The sequence below is a fragment of the Gnatocerus cornutus genome, chromosome 7, assembly GCF_029298725.1.
Source record: "Gnatocerus cornutus isolate USDA-ARS CGAHR chromosome 7, icGnaCorn1.1, whole genome shotgun sequence".
In the NCBI taxonomy this organism is placed as follows: domain Eukaryota; kingdom Metazoa; phylum Arthropoda; class Insecta; order Coleoptera; family Tenebrionidae; genus Gnatocerus; species Gnatocerus cornutus.
Genome location: NC_142239.1, coordinates 12,867,016 through 12,887,164, shown reverse-complemented (window position 1 = coordinate 12,887,164; position 20,149 = coordinate 12,867,016). Strand labels below are relative to the sequence as shown.

General features: G+C 32.0%; 2 protein-coding genes across 3 annotated transcripts in view; both read right to left on the bottom strand.

Moving 5' to 3' along the window:
• LOC148171134 (extracellular serine/threonine protein CG31145) overlaps positions 1 to 16,334 on the bottom strand; it is a 76,714-nt gene extending 60,380 nt beyond the window's left edge. The window contains exons 1-2 of the mRNA XM_088041478.1: positions 16,111 to 16,334; positions 2,656 to 2,928 (exon numbers count right to left, since the gene is read on the bottom strand). Of these exons, the coding sequence (XP_087897604.1) occupies positions 2,656 to 2,928; positions 16,111 to 16,331 (494 nt within the window). The 5' untranslated portion in view covers positions 16,332 to 16,334. The remainder of the gene's footprint in view (positions 1 to 2,655; positions 2,929 to 16,110) is intronic.
• A 232-nt stretch (positions 16,335 to 16,566) lies between these two features.
• LOC148171133 (uncharacterized) overlaps positions 16,567 to 20,149 on the bottom strand; it is a 36,008-nt gene continuing 32,425 nt past the window's right edge. For both annotated transcript variants that reach the window (XM_088041479.1, XM_088041480.1), the window contains one exon: positions 16,567 to 16,937. In XM_088041479.1, the coding sequence (XP_087897605.1) occupies positions 16,567 to 16,875 (309 nt within the window). In that variant the 5' untranslated portion in view covers positions 16,876 to 16,937. The remainder of the gene's footprint in view (positions 16,938 to 20,149) is intronic.

Here is a 20,149-nt window from a genome sequence, read left to right as displayed (position 1 = left end):
AAAATATCCTAAAAAAAGTAATAATAAATATAAATAGATAAATAATAAAAAATTATAATATAATAATAATAAATAATAATAATAAATAATAAAAAAGTTGTAGAAAATAGAACACCACAGAATCCGAAGTAGAGAGAACCTCAAAAAATTACATACAATTTTGGAGGATGCTAGCAAACTTTGGATTCAATTCAAAACAAGAATGAAAAAATTTTAAGTAGGGGAGAGGGGGGCATAATGGGGTACTTAACAATCAATTAGCCACGCATGTTAAAATAATAGAAATTAACAAATTTTTTTTACTAAATATTATAGACTAATGTATTGCAGATGATTTTTGTTGTACTTTTTTTGATTACCATAAAAAACTTACGACATGTGAGCATTATTTTAAAAAATGGGATTTGCCCCGCTTTGCCCCGCACATAGGGGTAAAGTGGGGTACCCTATGGGGAAATCAAATTTTTGAACAACTGTGTACCTATTTAGAAAAAGTAACATTTTAAAATTACTTGGGCATCAATGCATATTGCACATAAATGAGCAGGTTCATCATATTTAGCCACTACATTTGTAAGACTAGATTTGAAAAAAACTTGCTTCCTAACTTCGCGAATTTTTTAACGAAAACACTGAATTTCACATTTTGTTTTATAAAACATATAGTTTTTCACATTTTGTTTTATAAAACACACATGGTTAACTGTCAACTAACAACCAATTAAAACACGCTATTCGACTTTTTTCACGGCGTTTGATTTGAGCAGCAGGAGTGTTACCCCGCTATGCCCCGGTACCCCACTATGCCCCCCTCTCCCCTACCATCGAATTCCAAAAATATTTTAAAGAGTTTAAAAAAATCCTGGAGAAACCTTAAAAAATCCTAGAGAACTTGAAAGGAAAACTAGGTAAACTTAAATGAATAGAAAAAAACCTGCAATAAAAAATTCCTTCTATGGAGAATCCTGAATGAATGTAAAAATGTCGAAGATTTTAGACAATCCAAAAAAATTCTATTGCAGAACATCCCAAAAAGTTTAGAAAATTTTGCATTATTTCAACGAAGTAAAAAGGTCCAAAATTCGCAGACTTCTAAATTAGCAATCCAAAGAATAAGACTAGGTATAAAAAATTCCATGGAATTCGAGAAAATCCTGGAGAATTCTTATTATTTTCAGTAATTGCTAAAAAGTTCCAGTACATTCTAGAGAATTCAAAAAAAAAATTAAATGTTTTAAAAACTCCAAAAAATGTAAAAAAACATGGAATTTAAAGGTAGGTACGTACTTATAATTTAAATTTGGTTTTACTTTAACAAAATGTTTAGCTTTTAGAATTTATTTAGGTAATTTTTTATGGAATCAAAGTGCACGGAAAAGGTTAAATGTGAATTGGCACAAAGTGCATATAAAGTCCACAATCATTAAACACATCCAAAACGTCCAAACTATAAACACCTTTCCCCACAACCTTTTCAAAATGTAAATCCGCGATAATTATAACGTCCGTGTCAACCACAATTTAGTCACTTTACACCAATCACAAAACTCATTACTCCAACCCGATCCAACACATTTCCGAAGCCGCCACATCACCAATTTTACAACTCATCCCCAACTCATCATCGGTTCGCACTCTCCACACCACTTCCTCCATTTTTACATTTTCCAGCTAAACGCTGCTAATTCAACGAATGATTATCGGGCGAATCGTCGATTTTATGTGTGCGGAAATCGGTGTAGAATATGGGCCAACGGATCGCCGCCCCCCCGCCGCCAATAGTCGAGTAAGTTGTAACAGCCTTGTAAAGCACTCAGAGCTTTAAGCGGTGCCCGGGGCGCCGACAAGTGCTCCCTGCCGTCAGATTTCGGTATCCAAATGCGGTTCCGGTTCGCATAAAGGGGCGGCCACCTGCCGAATTAAATTGATACACCCTGCGGCCAGCGGCGGCGACACGCCAATCAAAGCCGCGAAAAATGGGACACAGACGGCATAACTCGTGCGCCGCCCCTGTTTTATTACAACCGTCTCGGATGGGATTTCGGGGGGCGGCTGGATACGATTTCGCGGCAAATTTAAGTGGTTTTTGGTGTTGCGAAGCGCACACGGAAAACACACGAAGTCGTTGCACCCCCTCGATAACATGTAAAATTTCGAAGGGAATAATGGCGTTAATGTGGCACGGAAACGCTCGACTTGGAATTATTTTGACGCGAGAGCTAACAGCTGATGCGAGCTCTTGGATGATGTTTACAAGGGTAACAGAGACGGCTCACCCCCTCTAATTCGAGGCACGTTTTGACGTTACAGTGATTAAAATGTTTTCAAATTGACACATCTGCACTAATCCGAAGGGAGAGCGAACTGTTGAGGATATACACTTCAGTTGAGGCGTTTCGGGGCTTATCGATGATGAAATCTTACATTTCTGAATCAGAAATTTTTCAAAGAGCGCCTCCAACTTTGCATTCTAACTCAAAGTAATATTATAAAACTTGTTATAAAACACGAGTAAATATTTACCCCTAAATAATTTTCTTTGACACCCCAACTTGAGATGGTTTTCCCACGCCACGCAAAACTAACATTCGCGTTTTAATGAATCACGCCGCGTAATAAATCCAGACGAAAATAAATTAATGGGGGAAAGCTAACCTTGGGAGGACTTTTCTCATGCTGCCGAGTGTCGGGATGGAAGTTTTTAATTCACCCAATCCTTGGTTGACAACAGGATGCACTCTGTCGATTTCAACGAGATGTTTTTCTTTTTCTGTGCTGTCCATGCTGATGTAATCTAACAGATCGGAGAAATCGTCGTGTTTCTCGAAAGCCTCTTTGTTGGCAGAGGGCTGCTTTTCTGATAAGTTGTTTAGGTGATTGGGGGGTGGGTCGGCTGGGAGGTTCTCTTTGGAGGCGTTTATGCTGGCACTGGAAAAAATAGGAATATTATTGTTAAATTCACTTAAAAAGAAAGATTTTTATCTCTGCGTTTTTAGTACATTTTGAGAAAAATTTAATTTTTAGAACATTTGGAAAAAATCCGAATAAAGTCTTTACTTGTTGACTTCAAAACGGCACTAATAATTTCAAAATTGGATCTTTAATACTGAAAATATAAGACACGCCAAGAAACTCTGCATTTTTAACACATTTTTAAAATAATAAATTTTGAAAATTAATTTGTGACTGGATATCGAATTTCCAAAAATTAAAAAAAAAAATCGGAGCAAGGTTTTTTACTGTTAGCTTCAAAACAGCGCTTATTACGTATTTTAAAATTGAATACAAAATTCAATTCAAAATACAATCAAAATTGAATTTTGATACATTATTATTATTATAACAATTTTTTTTTTTTAAATTTGTGACTTGATTCCCGGTCTTTAGAAAATTTTGAAAAAAATCAGAGTAAAGTTATTTACTGTTGGCTTCAAATAGGGCGCTAATTATTTAAATATTGGATCGTTAATATTGAAAATATCAGAAGCGAAATAGAGTTCTGCATTTTTAATACATTTTCGGAAAATACTTGGATATTTGGTCTTTGGAAAATTTTGAAAAAATTCAGAATAAAGTATTTAACTGTTGAGTTCAAAACGGCACTAATTAATTAAAAATAGGATCTTTGATACTGAAAATATAAGACGCGGCATGAAACTCTGCATTTTAACACATTTTCAGAACAATAAATTTTGAAAATTTGTGACTGGATATCGAATCTTCAAAAATTTAAAAAAACAATTGGATTAAGGTATTTCACTGTTGACTTCAAAACAGCGCTTATTATTTTAAAACTGGATCGTTAATATTGAAAATATGAGAAGAAAAATGGAGCTCCGCATTTTTGATACATTTTCGGAAAATAAATTTTGGAAATTTGTGCCTCGATATCCGGTCTTCAGATAACTTTGAAAAAAAAATCAGAATAAGGTCTTTTACTGTTGACTTCAAAATGACGCTAATTATTTCAAAATTCTTTAGTTAATGTGGAAAATATAACAAACGAAATGAAGCTCTACATTTTTTATTTATTTTCAAAAGAATAAATTTTGAAAATTTTTTGCCAGTTAATCAAGATTTACCGATCTTTGAACATTTAAACAACAAACTCCCTGGATACGATTTTATTTCCATAATTTTGTTGTGCATTTTCTAGTTGAGAGAACTTCAATAAGCACGACGTCTTTGAAATTCTAATTTAAAATCAAAATATATATTAGTACATACCCAAGAATTTTATTAATATTAGTCCGTCTTTCTGTCTTTCATTTCTTCAACAAATTTAAATAAAAACCTCACAATAGGTATGTAATAAAACATTAAGCAAATAATGCGGCAAAAGCAATATCAGACAGACATTTTCCAATCCATATAATTTCCAATTAAATTTTAATATAATAAATTTAATCGGCTCAAATTTTCCAATACCACCACAATTGAAATAAATCTATTCTTAGAGCTACCCTAAAACGGGATGGTACAGGCTCTAATGCCGTCATTTTCAACTGCAAATTTTATATGTATTTCAAATTGTGAACAAAAAAAATCAATTGAACACAGACAAAATAAATCCGTACAAAAGTGCAATGCACATCACTGTTAAAAATTTAACTGTTAACTGGAAGCTCCGCCACAAATCATAAAAAGCTGGAAAAAACAATAACAAGATATTTTTATTTCGTTTGGTACAGTAGATGAAATTCTATAAATCTGTTACATCAATTTCCGTCTAATTTTTAGGCCATTTTACCGATTATGAAGAAATTTGAACGAGACTATGCAACCAATTATACACAATTAGAGCGATTTCAAGTGCAAACAATTTAAAAAGAAATAAAAAGGAATAATCGCCGCTCGTCTATTTTTGTTACATGGAATTGGAGCAATAATTTCCGTTCATACGTTATCTCTCTAATTATATTACAACAGTCAGGCGCAATGAAAATGACCGATTAAACGACAAACTATTCCTATTACAACTCATTAAAACGGATTACACGTTTCTTAACTATTGGTACACTTTCCTTCCATTCATAACAGTGGGAATTTTTCCGAACAAAGCATTTCCAGGATTATTAAAATAGTTCTTTTCTCTTCACACAATTTCACTCGGTATAATCAAACCAGCACCTGCATCATTTCTAGTATTTATCAATATTGTTATGGCAGACTCGTGTCTTCCGGTGAAACAATACTTTCAATTAGAATTAATTCTCGGATGTATTCCAAGGTTGTCACGCTCGCCTGCATTCTTACCAAACCCATCATCATGGGCGATGAAAATCATCATTTCTTACAAAATGCACGTCTGATCCTCTGGCTCATAACATTTATTGTTAAAAAATATCGCTCGACGTGTCTGACACACTTTTCGATGCATTTATACTTCCTCTACGTTTGGAGAATAACAATCCGAAGAGTGTAACGGTCGCTGCTAGTTTAATAAGAATGGCAGCAAACGGGAATGTAATCAGTGATTACAGGTAATTTATGTCCACTTCCGGAGTCATCAGCGCAATAATTGGAATATAATGTCGTGAAATCTAAAAATCAACTTCGCGGATATAAAATATGTAGATGTGCCGAGATGAGACCTGCTGCTATGCCATTCTAGAGTGCTATCAAAGAAACAATAAGAAATAAAATATTGCAGGTGGAAATAAATGAATAATACAATGTGAGACAGCGGCGCGGCGCTGGTATGAATGGAATTCCCGCGATAATAATTTACTCTTTCTTCGATACGAAATGAATTTATAAATATAGAGAATATTACTACAAATTAATTACAATTTGGTGGTCGAATAATAAAAAGAACGAATTTTCTAAACTGAAGTAGGTCTGCATCTGTTTGATTCTCACTTATGGATTTTATTTGAATTTTGTCGTGCATTTCACCATCTCGTTTTTCGTTTTATGTGTTATCGAAAAATATAAAGCACCAAAGTAACGGTCTCGAAGAAAATAGGAGAATGGGAACTTTATTTGTACGACTTAATAATAAAAAAAACAATTTTGTTTTCTCTTTGTTTTCTATTTTGTTCATTCTCAGATTCGTGTCCTCATTTTGTTCACCGAGTGTCTTCGCTTCTTTTTTATTTTGGATTTATTTCCTGTTTTTTTTTATAGATATTTACTCTACAAACCGTTTTAGCCATGTCATTATCGTTTTATTTTTTATCTTCTCTTGATTTCTGAATTTTTTGTTTCATCTCAAATTTCCCTACATTCCATTCTACATTTTGTGTTTATCTTGTTTTGCAATTTAATATTTAAGACTACGAACTGACAATGAAACAATTAGAAACGAAAAACTAAAAAATAGAAAAATGAATTTCAGTTTAGCCAAATTCTTGTTTTGGTTCTTTCGATTCTTTGTTTCTTTTAGATAGTCGACAAAGTCTTTGAATCTTATAGATTTTCTTATTAATCTTTGTTTATATATTTTTGTATTGTTTTGGATTCTTAAGATTTTCTTTTTTCCAGACGGTCTTTCTACAGATTTTTTACTGTCTGTTAGAACTAAATTTTTTATTGTACATTTTTATATTTCAATTTTTTTTATCAATCAGTCCTTCGTAGAAATGTATTTCTAATTGCCTCGATTTCTAGATTTTCCACATTTTTTTAATTTTCTGGATCTTCCGGACTCTCCAAAGAAGTCTTTCTAATAATTTTTACTGATATTGGAAAGTGCAAATTGTTTGCAATTCCACATTTTTTTATTCTCTATAATATTGTTGCCCCTGCCTTTCCATTTATTGTTTTAAACTTTTGAATTTTTTCTTATTTTTTGAAAAAGTATATTCTATAACAGTTGAAATATAGCTTATTTTCCAGCACGAGTGTAGGAATTAGGCTGTGCTACGAGTTTTGGATAATATTTTCTGAAGGTATATTATGACTTTATTTTCTGTTCTCTTCAAAAGTTAAGCTAGCATCCAAATTAGCACATAAACTTCATTCTTACACAATTTTTAGTGACTTTTTATTCTGACACTAAAATACGTGCTGTAATGAGCCATTCTTAAACAATTTTTAGTAATTTCTCAGTTCAGCTCGATTTTTGGTTTCACAGTAATGTCACTAAAAATTTTACAGCTTGATTTTTGGCCGATAAACTATGTAAAACTGAATAAAAACTGTTGATTTGACATATCTGACAACTCTTTGACGTCTTCACTTTTCGAATCTTCTAATACAGTAACAGATGGCGACCCCAATAAAAAATTTTGAAAAAATCGAATAAAAAAAACACAAGATTTCAAATTTTCCGCTCGAAATTTTGATGTTGAGATAACTGAGAATTTGAGTGTCACTGTGCTTTGTGTCGGAACTAACCTCACTTTTCACTTATAGTACTGAAAATTTGTGTTGCCAACGCAATTTTCTGATTAAGTTGATTTTTAAAAGGCGGGAAATTTGAAATTTCATTTTTCTTGATTCGTATTTTTGAATAATCGCGTAATATCATTGAATCCTAAAAGTTGCTATAAGATTAGGAATCTGCTAAAGCACGGTTCTCCATGATCGAATTTGATTTGGAGTTTCGGAAGACTTGAAAAAAATTAAATTCAAATTACATATTCAAGTGTTCATATGTAGATACAGACGTCATCAGACATTCCAAATTATGTAAACGTGTAGTTTTCAATATTCATACTATTTTACTCCCAAATTGCCATTGAATTGCAAAAAAAACTAAATAATTCTAGTTAAAATGCTCGTTATTTTATGATAACTGGAAAAACGATTTTAAAAATTTTTCGTAGGTGCACAAATACCGTGTGATCATTATTGTTTGTAATCGAGTCATCCATGAAAATTAATCCGTATGTCTATCGACAATTCATACTAGCGATCTGACATTGAACTTTAGCAAAAGAGGATCAAAAGAAATTCTGGAAGGTGTTGGAATGGAAGAACACCTTCAACGTTGATTCACCATTTACCCACTTTTGGCATTACAGTTGACAACCATTTGACAGCTGTAAGTACGAATCTGTCAAAGACATATCGACAAGTTAATTTGCAAGGCTGACTCGATTACAAACAATATTGATCACACGATATGTGCTTAGTACGTTTAAATAATCAACAAAATTAACATTGGTAAAATGAGAAATTTTCAGAACAATAGATAGAAGTTACAAATAATAAATTAACTGATCAATTCAATTACAAAATACGTCTAGATGCAATAACAACTTTACTACTCCAAATCTATTTTTCCCCGACATGTAGAAACGAAGTTGTGTTAAACCAACGAAGCTAGCAATATCTGGAAACGAAGCGAGATGAAGAAAAATGCCGACTTATAATCAGAAAGGAAGCAAAAAAACGTCGGATTTAAATTAAATTCGTAATATAAAACGCCCGATGCAGTTCGAATTTCGAGATTCTGGACAGAAGTGCAGCAACAAAGTTAGGAATTTCATTAAATCGGCTTTGGTAAAAAACTTGTACAGTGTCAAGAAGCGACAGAAACACACGCAATGTGAGACCTTTCCAACAAGTCTCATTATAAAAACTCGAGCACAATAATAACATGAAAGATAAAGCGGTCTTACTAAAACACAACCTACTTCCAGTAAACAGATTAAAGTCCTATTAAACGTATCTGGCTAAAGGGTTTACAGAAAAGTTAGTTAGTAACCCTATTTCTTGTTGTAATGGAAAAGTTCGTCGAGGATCAAAGTGATAAAAATTAAGAGAGAGTTTGCCAAAAATGTGACGGGAAAAATCTTTGAAACTAGTTCAAAATTAATGATCTCTTCCAAAACATGTATTTTTGACGTGTAACTAGTAATTACACAGCGGGTTAATTGAAGTTTGCACCTCAAAGTTCCGTCAGTTTTGCCAATATTGTCGCCGGTTTAATAACCTCAGTTATGTCTTTGAACTTTTATGGACAATAACACGCTCATTCGCATCTAACGACCCTATTAAAGTTGTGTGATGTAGTCGCGTCTTTGATTTTAAGAAATAAAAAATGTTTCGCCTTGATTCAATATTAGTTCTGGGTGCATTCCAAAAAATAGAAAATAAGCGCAAATATGACCGATAACAGTGATTGAGTTTATAGTCGGCTGGCACCCGCGAATGTGTTTAAACGTCAAATCATTGACAGAAGGTAGGGAATGACAGATGTGGAGACATACGTTCACAGTTTAAAGCCAACTAGATTATATAGAGTACAAACAGGTTTGCTTTTTGTGAGGTGTACTGACCTAAGTCTGAAAGGGAAGAATAGATAACGGCGAAGAAATATGAATGGAGAAAATGTTATGTTAATTTTCATTATAAGGATTAGCATAAGTTAAATATGACCCAAAAAGAACAATGCATTGTGACAGATTGCTACCAAGTTGAGATATTTCGTTCCCACTTTCACTACAAAAATGAGAATTTTAGAGATTTTAACAACACTTTTTCTTTTTAATTTCTATCAATAATAAATAAATATAAATAATAAATTTATGACGATATCCATAGGAAAACACAGGGATTGGGAACTCTGTGGACAGTCTGGAAAATCTGGAAATTGCGCAGGATCTAAAAGGATTCAGAGAATTAAGGACATTTTATGTGGAAATCTGGAAACTAAAAGGTCCAGATAGTATCGGTAATCTTAGAACCCTTTAAGATAGCAGGGAAATCAAGTCAAGAGATCCAAACAATGTAATCCATAAAATCTAATGGTAGAAATAATTTGAAACATTACAGGGAAAAAAAATGGAGGATACAAAACCAAAAAAAAAAACCAAAATGTCTTAAATAAATTTGAACAATATGGGCGTAACAAACAAACTCCAACTTTCAATCCTGAAAATTTCAACCCTGTAACCCTCAAACTGAACAATTTAGAAAATTATTTGAACGTCTTTGAGAAATTTGTTAAACTTTGAAGCAAAAGTTTTTTAAATTGCTCACAACTTCCATTTTGTAAATTTTTGTAATTAACAAAATGACAGAAAGTAGCAAAATCTGAATCAAGCCAATCACTCGCAAAGTAAAAAATGTCAGAGTTAATAAGACATCCTCTCTTATTATTTTTTTGTTATTCATTGAAGATTTTTTTTAATTCCTCTCATGAAAGCTATGTTTTTTTTTGTGTGATTAAGAAATAAACTAAATGTAGTAAATTCTGAAAATTTCAAGCCTTTAACTCCCAAACTAAATAATTTGAGAGTTAAATTTACGGCCTGCAAAAAAAAAAACTACTTCTAATTTTTCTTTTAGTTTTTCCAAGAAAATTTCAAAAATTGGTACTACCAATAGAATCTTATAATTTTGTGTGCTTAACAAAGTTTCTTTAGCAAGTAAATTCTGCAAATTTCATCATTCTAACTTTCAAATTAAACAAATATAACGTCTTAAAAATTACCGCAATTTTCCGTTAGTCTTGTAAAGCAAAAATTTAAAACTGTTTCTCAGCGCACCTATAATTTTTTAATTTTTTGCACTTAAAAACGAATTTCAGAAGAGTAAATCTTGAAAATTTCAAGCCTTTATATAACTCGCGAATTAAAAAAATTGTGAGAGTTAGTACAACGTCTTGAAAAAACTATTAACTAGTCTTGGTAGAATTTTTCTTTTAAATTCCTCCTATGCAGCTATAATTTTGTGAATTTATATGACTAACGAAGAAATAAAAAGTAGTAAAAAAATTCAAGTCAATAACGCTAAAACTAAATAATTTATAAGAATTAAATTTACTGTCTGGAAATAAAGTACGCATAAAATTTCTATTAGTCTTTGAAAGAAAATTTCTAAAATAAGTGCCAATATAGGTACAATCTTGTAATTTTGGGTTCTTATCAAAGAATCTTCAGCAGGTAAATCCTGCAATTTTTATCATTCTAACTCTCAAACTAACGAAATTACGAGAGTTAATAGAACGTCTACAAAATTCCGCAATTTTTCGTTAGTCTTATAAAGCAAAAATTCTAAAATGTCTCTCAGCGAACCTATAATTTTATAATTTCGTGCACTTAAAAACTAATGTTAAAAGAGTAAATCTTGAAATTTTCAAGCTAATAACTCGCAAAATAAAAAAAATTGTGGAAGTTAATACGTTTCAAAAATACTATTAATTTTTTGTTGATTTTTCAAGCAAAATTTTTTAAATCGCTCTCATTGCACCTATCATTTTGTGAATTTATATGACTAACCAAGAGACAAAAGTTAGTAAAGTCTGAAAATTTCAAACCATTAACTCCCAAACTAAATATATGAGAGTTAATTTTTGCGTTTTAACAAAACGCTATAATTTTTCTGTTTAATTAGCCGTCTTTCAAAGAAAATTTCTGAAATTTGTCATTGCAGGTACAATCTTGTAATTTCGTTTGCTTAACAAAGACTCTTTGGCAAGTAAGTCCTGAAATCATAACTCTCGAATTAAAGAATTCACGAGAGTTTATGAAAAACGCAAATTAAAGTTAAAAAATCTCTGCAACATTATAAAATTCCGCCCATTCCAAATATCCAACATTCCTCCACAATTAAACAGAACGTTTTTGAGTTTTACTCGGACTTAAGCAAACAAACTATGCAAAATAAATAAAAACATCAAATCGAATCAGGAATTACCTGATACTTGAATTCGTAAGATTGAAACCAGCAGCAACGAAAAAAAAACGTTTTGTTCTGTAAAAAAACAGTAGTGGCACACTTTACTACAACTCTAAATAGCACTTATCTAGAAGTTTCATAAACAGTTTTTATCATCCTACAAAACGAGAACAAATTATGTGATGCACTGCAGAGCACCTCTCCGAGTAAAACGTTGCTTTAATTCATTATTACCTTGTTTTTATGCAACTTGAACTTAATAATAAATGATTTTCCGCCATTAAATTCTAATGAATTTCAGGTCACTGTAAATTGTGCAAATGCATATTGCTCTGTTACGCAACAACATAAACATACAGCGGTATTTTTAGTTGTTTAGAAACATCATTTCTCGAATTGCGAGAGCCAACGATCCAACGGAAAGAACATTAATAACTAAATAAACGGTTCTGAAAGCTCCATTTCCCATTTTCCTCCTCTTACGCCACATTACTTTTGTGTTACACATCTGAATGTGGTTTCAATATAAAAAGTGAGCACGTGGAGTCGTACGCTTAATTAACAAATGCTATTCAAAGCACATCAAATGTCGTAACGGAAGAATTAGGTTGCGTTATTTATAGAGTGCAAGTTTTTGTCTAACTAGATAATTTATACTTGCATTTTGCAGGGTTATCGCTAGATTAGATACTAAAGGTCTTGGTTCGATCGGGTATGAATAGACACAAATTGTCGATACGATGACAAAGACGACGCTCAGGGCATTATGCAACGTCCCCATATTGCATTTGAGTAATTCCAACTCAAGTGGGAAGCCGTGTGGGCTGCGGTACATAATTTGGCCGCAATTAAATTTGTAATTTACCGAATCTTGCAAGTTCAAAAAATATTTTTACAAGTCTAATTCACTCAATACCTCGTTTATTTACACTGCAAACTTCAACTATTTGTGCTTATTTTACGCAAAATTTCACGCAGAATCCAAGAGTAAGCGAATTTTGAACGTACATCAACAAATAACGGAATTAGAGGCGTTTGAAGTTTTGGATTGTCGCCAGAGGGCCAAAATTTTGAATCTCCGGAAACGATTTTCCCCGATATCTCCGGAATTAAGACAAATATAAAAAAACGGTTTTCGAAATCGTTTTTCTCGCGACAATTCGAAAAATATTTTTTTCCAGTCCTCCATGCAAGAAATGAGAAATTTCAGCATCATTTTCAGTAAAAAAATTGTATGGACCACTTCACTTAAATATACTAAATTACCAATCGCCAATTCGCGAGTTTAATTAAAACGAACTATTTTCCACCTTCGTTTACAGGTGTTGAGATGTGCATTATCCTCAAACTTTGTCCAATCGCGCAAGTAAATTGCTTGTTCGGACAAAAGTGGACGTGTCACCATGCACACGAAATTGGTGTCATTTACAAATGTTTTTGTTTTTCCACAGTTCGGTTCTGTGACAAATTGGATGGACTGGAAATACGCAGTTCTCCTTAAAATCGCATGCATTGTAGTTTCTATTTACAGATCGAGAGTAAATAACTGATAAATCTGCGGAGGAGAGATAACATTTGGCACGACAACAGTTTGCGTTACAGGTGTATATAAATAAAACGGGATAAAATTAGATTGAAATCAGTGAGGACAGTTTAAACGAATGATTTTTTATCTCATTCACAAAATAGTCCGAAATAATGAAAATACACTCCCAATACCGTTTTGTCGTAAATCAAATTTCTTATTGGATAATTTAATTGGCGTTTAAATTTTAGATAAATGTGGGCAAAACAATACCTCGACTTCCGTGTCGCAAACTTATTAATTAAATAGGTAAAAAATAATCGTTTTTATAGGTTTTCAAGTGGGAAATTTATGCCTATTGTTCCATATAACGACGACACTGCATCCTTACTTTCAGGATAATAAAAAGCGTAATGAATTCGGACAGATGACGGTAAAAATTCACTTAAAACTTCTGTTTACTGAGCATTTTCCTGTCGTAAATTTTATCATATCCGACGTCCCATTTAAACACCCACGGATTTGAAACAGATAATTTGGAAAAGAGCTTCAGTAATACGGTTAATTGGGAATTTTTCTCATATTAAATTCTCTTTGAAAGTTCAGTCTTAGAAAGATGTTAAACAATTTCACAGGCATTCATTCAACTTGATATTGATGAAAACTGACTTTCAAAACATTTTACGGTCATTTAGAGCTCTAAAGCGTCACTTTAATGACGTATATGTTAACGAATGTTTTATGGGATATTTACTGTCGAACTGTTTCCAAGTTTTTCTTCATATTCATTAAATTTTAATTTATTATGTTAGATGATTGAAATTAATGAAGAGAAATTTTAGAAATTTTCTTGAGGGAGCTGCAATCAATAACTCCTAATTCGACGTTTCAATATTCCTCCTGAAGAGCTCATCAAGGCATTACAACGCTAATTTAATTCTTAATAAAAACGATGCGATGATGGCCCCAATTTTTTTAAAATTTTTCTGAAACTGGATCTGATACAGCAGGACGGACTTCAAGGTCTAATGATTGATGTCTACCCACTTCTACAGAACAATATTAATTAAGTAATGGAAGTGATAATTTTGGTCAGTGGTTTAAACATGACCAATGCGCCCAACTAATTTTCAAAAATGTTGCAATGATTGTAGTTACCTTTTTGAAAATTTGGATGCGTGACAAAGAAACTTGGGGCAGTAGATGGTAAAAATTTCAAGCTTAAATCTTTCTATTTAAATCATTTATGGGAGTTAATGTAATGTCTTAAAGAAACTCATAAAATTTTATTAACCGTTCTAACAAAATTTTTAAAAATTTTCTCCTCGCAACCATCATTTTGTAAATTTGTGTGTTTAACAAACAAACTTAAAGTAGCAAATCTTAAAAATTTCAAATCTGTAAACCTCAAAGGAACCAATTTATAAGAGTTATTAGAACATCTTAAAAGAATTAATTGTTCTCTGGAAGTCGTTCAAAGAATTTTTTTAAGGTCTGCTTTGTCAATGCATCTATCGTTTGGTAAATTTGAACGTTAACAAAGTGAAGGAAAGCAATAAGTTGTGAAAAGTTCAAACCGATAACGCCCGAACGAAACAAATTGAGAGTTAATAATACGTCTTGAAAAAACTGTTCAGTTTTTCTTAGTCTTTCAAGCAAATTTTCTAAAATTTTTCGTAAATTTAGTTACCCTTTGGAAATTTCGGCGCTTGATAAAGAAGCTTAAACTTATAACTCTCAACTCAAATAATTTATGAGAGTTAATGCAACGTCTTGAAGAAACTGCAAAAATTTCATTATCCTTTCAAGCACAATTTTTAGAATCTTTGCCTTTCGAAGCCATCGTTTTGTAAATTTGTATATTTAACAAAGAGACCTAAAGCAGAATTTCAAGTCTATAACCCTCAAAGAAACCAATTTATGAGAGTTAATATAAAGTCTTAAAAAATCTGTTAATTTTTTGGAAGTCGTGTAAAGAATTTTTTTAATCTTTGTCATTGCACCCATCATTTTGTAAATTTTTCTACTCAACAAAGGAACTCAAAGTAGTAATTCCTGAAAATTTCATGTCTATAACTCTCAAATTGAATTATTTTTGAATGTTAAAATGAAGTCTTCAAAAAAATCTAATTTCATATTTATCGTCTTTCCATAAAAAATCTCTAAAATTACTATTATTGCACGTACAATTTTGTAGTTTCCTGTGCCTAACAAAGACACTTAAAGCAAAAAATCCCGAAAATTTCAAGGCTGTAACCTTCAAACTAAAAAATTTATAAGAGTTATTAAGACGTCGTGAAAAAATTAACATTTTTTTGTGAGCCTTTAAAAAAAAATTTTAGAATCTCTATTATCAAGGCCATCAAATTGTAAATTTGTATGATTAACAAAGAAACTTAAAGTAGTAAATCCTGAAAATTTTAAGCCTACAACTGTTAAAATGAATAATTTATGAGAGTTAAAATTAAGTCTTTATTACTCAATTCATATTAATAGTCGTTTAGTAAAAAAAATCTAAAATTACTAATTTTGCGTGTCTAATTTTGCAATTTCACGTGCTTAATAAAGAATCTTAAAGCAATAAATTCCGAAATTTTCAAGGCTGTAACCCTCAAACTAAATAATTTATGAGAAAAAAAATGCTAATTTTTGTGATAGTTTTTTCAAAGAATATATTTCTAAAAATTCGAGTAATAATTATAAAATCTTTCTCAAAGCAGCTGCAAAGTAAAAAAAATATGGGAATTAATTCAACGCATTAAAAAATTTAATTAATCTTCAAATCACATATTTTTGATAGTCAAAACAAGAATCACAGACGAATGGTCTGCCACGAAGGTTCAAAGTTCTTGAGATAGTGACTATTTGATAATAACAATTAAAAGATAAAGAATTGTTTATCCACAAAAAAAATTGTAGCGCCCCGAAGCGAACGACCCACTCGTCCTTTTTATTAATCTTAAAGAGTGGAGCACAATAGACTGATTTAAGCTAGTCTAAACTAAACAAACCTGTGCGTCTTTTGCAAGAACCTCTTCCTGAAGCTATTATACGCCGATCCTTGCGCTTCTTCTTGCACATACTTCACTTTCCCATGCGAGGGAACTAAATGATGCCCCGACATCCCCAAATCCATCTGTAAATCCACCACCAAAATAAAAGTAAACAAAACGGCCGCCACACTCGCGCCCACAATAACTCGTTCCTTCAATTTCATTCCACCTCGAAACATATTGACCGTGACACGCGTCCGCACACACTTCGTCGGAATATGATTACTGTTATTACTTCCACACCATTCGCTTTCTTGCTTGATTTTTTCCACCGATTCAGCAGTATTCGTCTCACATCGAACTTCAGGAGGCGGCGAAAACTTTAATTTAGTGCGCGGTGGAACCACCGGTGGTACCCGCTCGACTGGGACGACTGTTTCAATACCGCGTCTGTGTGTTATTCGCGACTCGAGTTTATCTACGATGGGAGATATCGAACGATTTGGAGTTTTTAACAGTTTGGGAGCATCTAGAAGGAGTTCCTCGTCTGCTGAGAGGGATTTTGGGAGGATTTTCCGGGCGAGTTTCGGGCTGTAGTGCTCGTGGAGGTAACTTTCCGGAGTGGTCCTTTCTTCGTTTGATAGTTGTCTTAGTTTGTATTTTCGTGCGAGTATTATCGAGTTTTCGACAGTCTTCTTTGGGGTGGTACCACTGAAGGAAGGGCAATTGCCGTTCAGATGGAATGTTTTCGGATATTGATGGGCCGCAGCGCCTTTTGCACATGGCAGCCCACAATTAGGCGCTCCCTCCAGATTATTCCTGAGATGGTACTACCGGAACTCGTCCTGCAACAAATTAACTTTTAAACTTAAACAACTCTTAAACGCCAATCAAGGAATGAATTAAGAAAATGAGAGAGGATGCGCCGTCCGAAACATGCAATTTCCCTTTCGGAAACTATCGATCTTCAAGTTGAAAAGATCAGCGTCTTTCAAAACCATCATTCAATCAATTGTATGAATCTAAATCCGGCAGTTTCAACTCTTTTATCAGATATTTATATTCGGCGCTGAAGTGAAGGAAAGCTGAGGTATTGTTACGGGAAAGCGGTGGGATTTTCAAAGGTGGAAACTTAGTCCTGTTCGGTTACCCTTTCTCCAAAATCAATCAAATATTATATTTATATTATGTTTGAAGAACCAAACTAATTTTTCTAAGTTGAATTTAGACCAAAAATTATTTTTTTTAAATTAGTGGTTTCAATGTGAACAGAAAGTGGCTCGCTGAAATCGAAAAATTTGCGGGAATTTATGGAAATATTTTTTTAAGAAAAATAGTTAATTGAGTTAAAGTCTAGAATCAGACAAATCTTGATCAAAAACTGGAAAACTCGTGTGAAAAACAATTTATCCAAAAATACGTTTTTTAATATTTTTTTAAGAATTGGAGAATCTAATCTGTTATACTAAACTATTAGATAAAAATGTATAAATAGAAAAAAAGAAAAAGAAATAAATTTGTATTATGTACCACTAGAGAAAAATATCAAAAATATAAAAATTACACGGCGCATCCGCCAATTCTCCAAAAATCTGAAATATATTTTTATTTTTACTCTGGCAATGTTTGAAATATTACTCTTTTCCTTTTCCTGGTTAAAATATTTGAAATTTGCAAAAAAAAGTAGACAAACCTAATGAACTTGAAGCTTTCAGATAAATTTAGCAGTTTTTACTGGTGATAGAGCTTCAGAATCTAAAAATTTGTCTCTTTCTTAACATTGCGAATTTTTGAAAATCTTGTGTTTTCTAACTAAGATATTCAAAATTTAACATAACATAAAAAAAATTCTAAATTAGAAGCCTGCACAGTCACGGAAAAAAATTAATTAATTTTAGGGAATTTCTAGCAGCATCAAATTGAATCTAAAAAATCGTATTTTTCGTATCTTTCGGAATTTTTGGGAGTTGTCTGTTTCTGTTTCAGACATTGAAAAACTACTAAAAAGTAAACATATTTCCTGATTTTGAAGACTTTTGTTAAGACTAAAAATTTTATTTTGCATTAAGAAATTATAAACGGATACAAAATGAATTTCAGAAATTCGTATTTTTCCTAACTTTGTGAATTTTTTTAAAGATTTGTTGTTTTGTGGTGTAGACATTCAAATTCTATCATAAAATGACATATTTTAAATTTGCCGTTTCCTTAGTTAGAAGAAAGAAAACATTTCGAAGTAAGAAACTACAGAAGGCTTTAAATCGAATCTAAAAAATTCGTGTTTTTTGTAATTTTGGTAATTTTCGGAAAAGTCTTCGTTTTCTGTTTGAGACATTCGAAATCTGCAAGAAAATAAACATATTTAACGATTTTGAAGCATCTAGTTAAAGTTCAAAATTATTTTGAATTAAGAAATTTCAAGCAGCTCCAAATATTTTCAAAAATTTGTATCCTAGTTAACTTTGCGAATTTTCTAAAAAACTCTTCGTTCTCTAGTTTAGACATTCGTAATCTATCAGAAAATAAAAATATTTCGAAATTCGAAGCCGAAATTCGAAATTCGAAGCGAATTCGAATTTTATTTTGCATTAAGAAATTATGAGCGGCTACTAAATTCATTTTAAAAATTCGGATTTTAACTTTGTCAATTTTTTGAAGATTCCTCGTTTAGTGGTGTAGACATTTCAATTCTATCATAAAATGACATATCTAATAATTTGCAGTCTTCACAGTCAAAGGAAAAAAAATATTTGGAGGTAAGAAACTACGAAGCTTCAAATTCAATCTAAAAAATTCGTGTTTTTTGCAACTTTCGGAATTTTCAGAAGTCTTTTTGATTTTGAATCTTCCAGTATTTTGAATTAAGAAATTTCAAGCAGCTCCAAATAATTTTCAAAAATTCGGATCTTTGTTAACTTTGCGAATTTTTTTGAAAACTTCGTTCTCTAGTTTATGTATTCAAAGTCTATAAGACAATAGACATGTTTCTAAATTTTGAGCCTCCACATTTAAAACAGAGAATGCGAACTGTGAACGCTTTTGGTATCTGTTTTAAACGTAAAAAAAATAAAACGGTATGTTTCAGTTTGGCACGTTTTTCCGTTTTTTTTTATTTAGAAATTTTAATAGGTACATATGCTCAAAAAAAGAATAAATGGGTGACCCAACAAGAACAAACGCTCATTAAGATTTAAAGGCAATAAAATCCCGTATCTTTATCGGTGCACGGAGCATATAATCAATTATTTTCAGTATCTAATATTAAACAGCAATTTATGGGTCGCATAATCGGTGTATAAAAATAATAAAAATCATTGCAATGAATTGCTTTGTTATTATAATTTGAAAAATTTATGAGCATAAAGAATTGAGAGTTTGGTCACTTTATCTGAGCAAATAATGTTTTGTTGGAACTAACAGGAAAACGTCATTTTATAAATGTCCATTGATTTTACATTGAATGTACACATCTCCGCCTTTTATTTAGTCGCAACGAATTTCATCACGTAGACGCGTCCATTCAGTTTCAATCACAGTCATAGTGTCACTTCTTTCTTTCTGTTTAATGAAATGGAAATACAATCGCGCAAAGAATTCAATGCGACTCCTATTGTCAAGAGTACAGCTTATTTGCACATGATTTTATTAAAAATTCAATCGACATAATAAACAATAAAGCGTATGCATCTTTCATCGGATTTCCACTCGTTTTTTCCGTCTTCATTACTCTAATAAAAATAAACCGCCGCTGATGAGCACGTCGTTAGTTGCAGAGAATCCTTTGTATAATTATACAATTTAAATATCACAACTCAATTTAGGGATTTTCGGGAGATTATTCGCTGGGTTTATACAGAATTTAGATGATGGTTGGCGTCGACGTCATAATCTGATCAACTTCCGTTCATTGTGTTTATTCACATTCATGCTTTGATATTCCTTCCAACGGTATTAATTCGTCGTTTGGTTTTGTTCGTTTCTCATAAATTCGATTTTACGGCAGTGCATAATGCAATTAGCCAGCCGATAATTACGGATGATTGTAGAGTTTATTTTG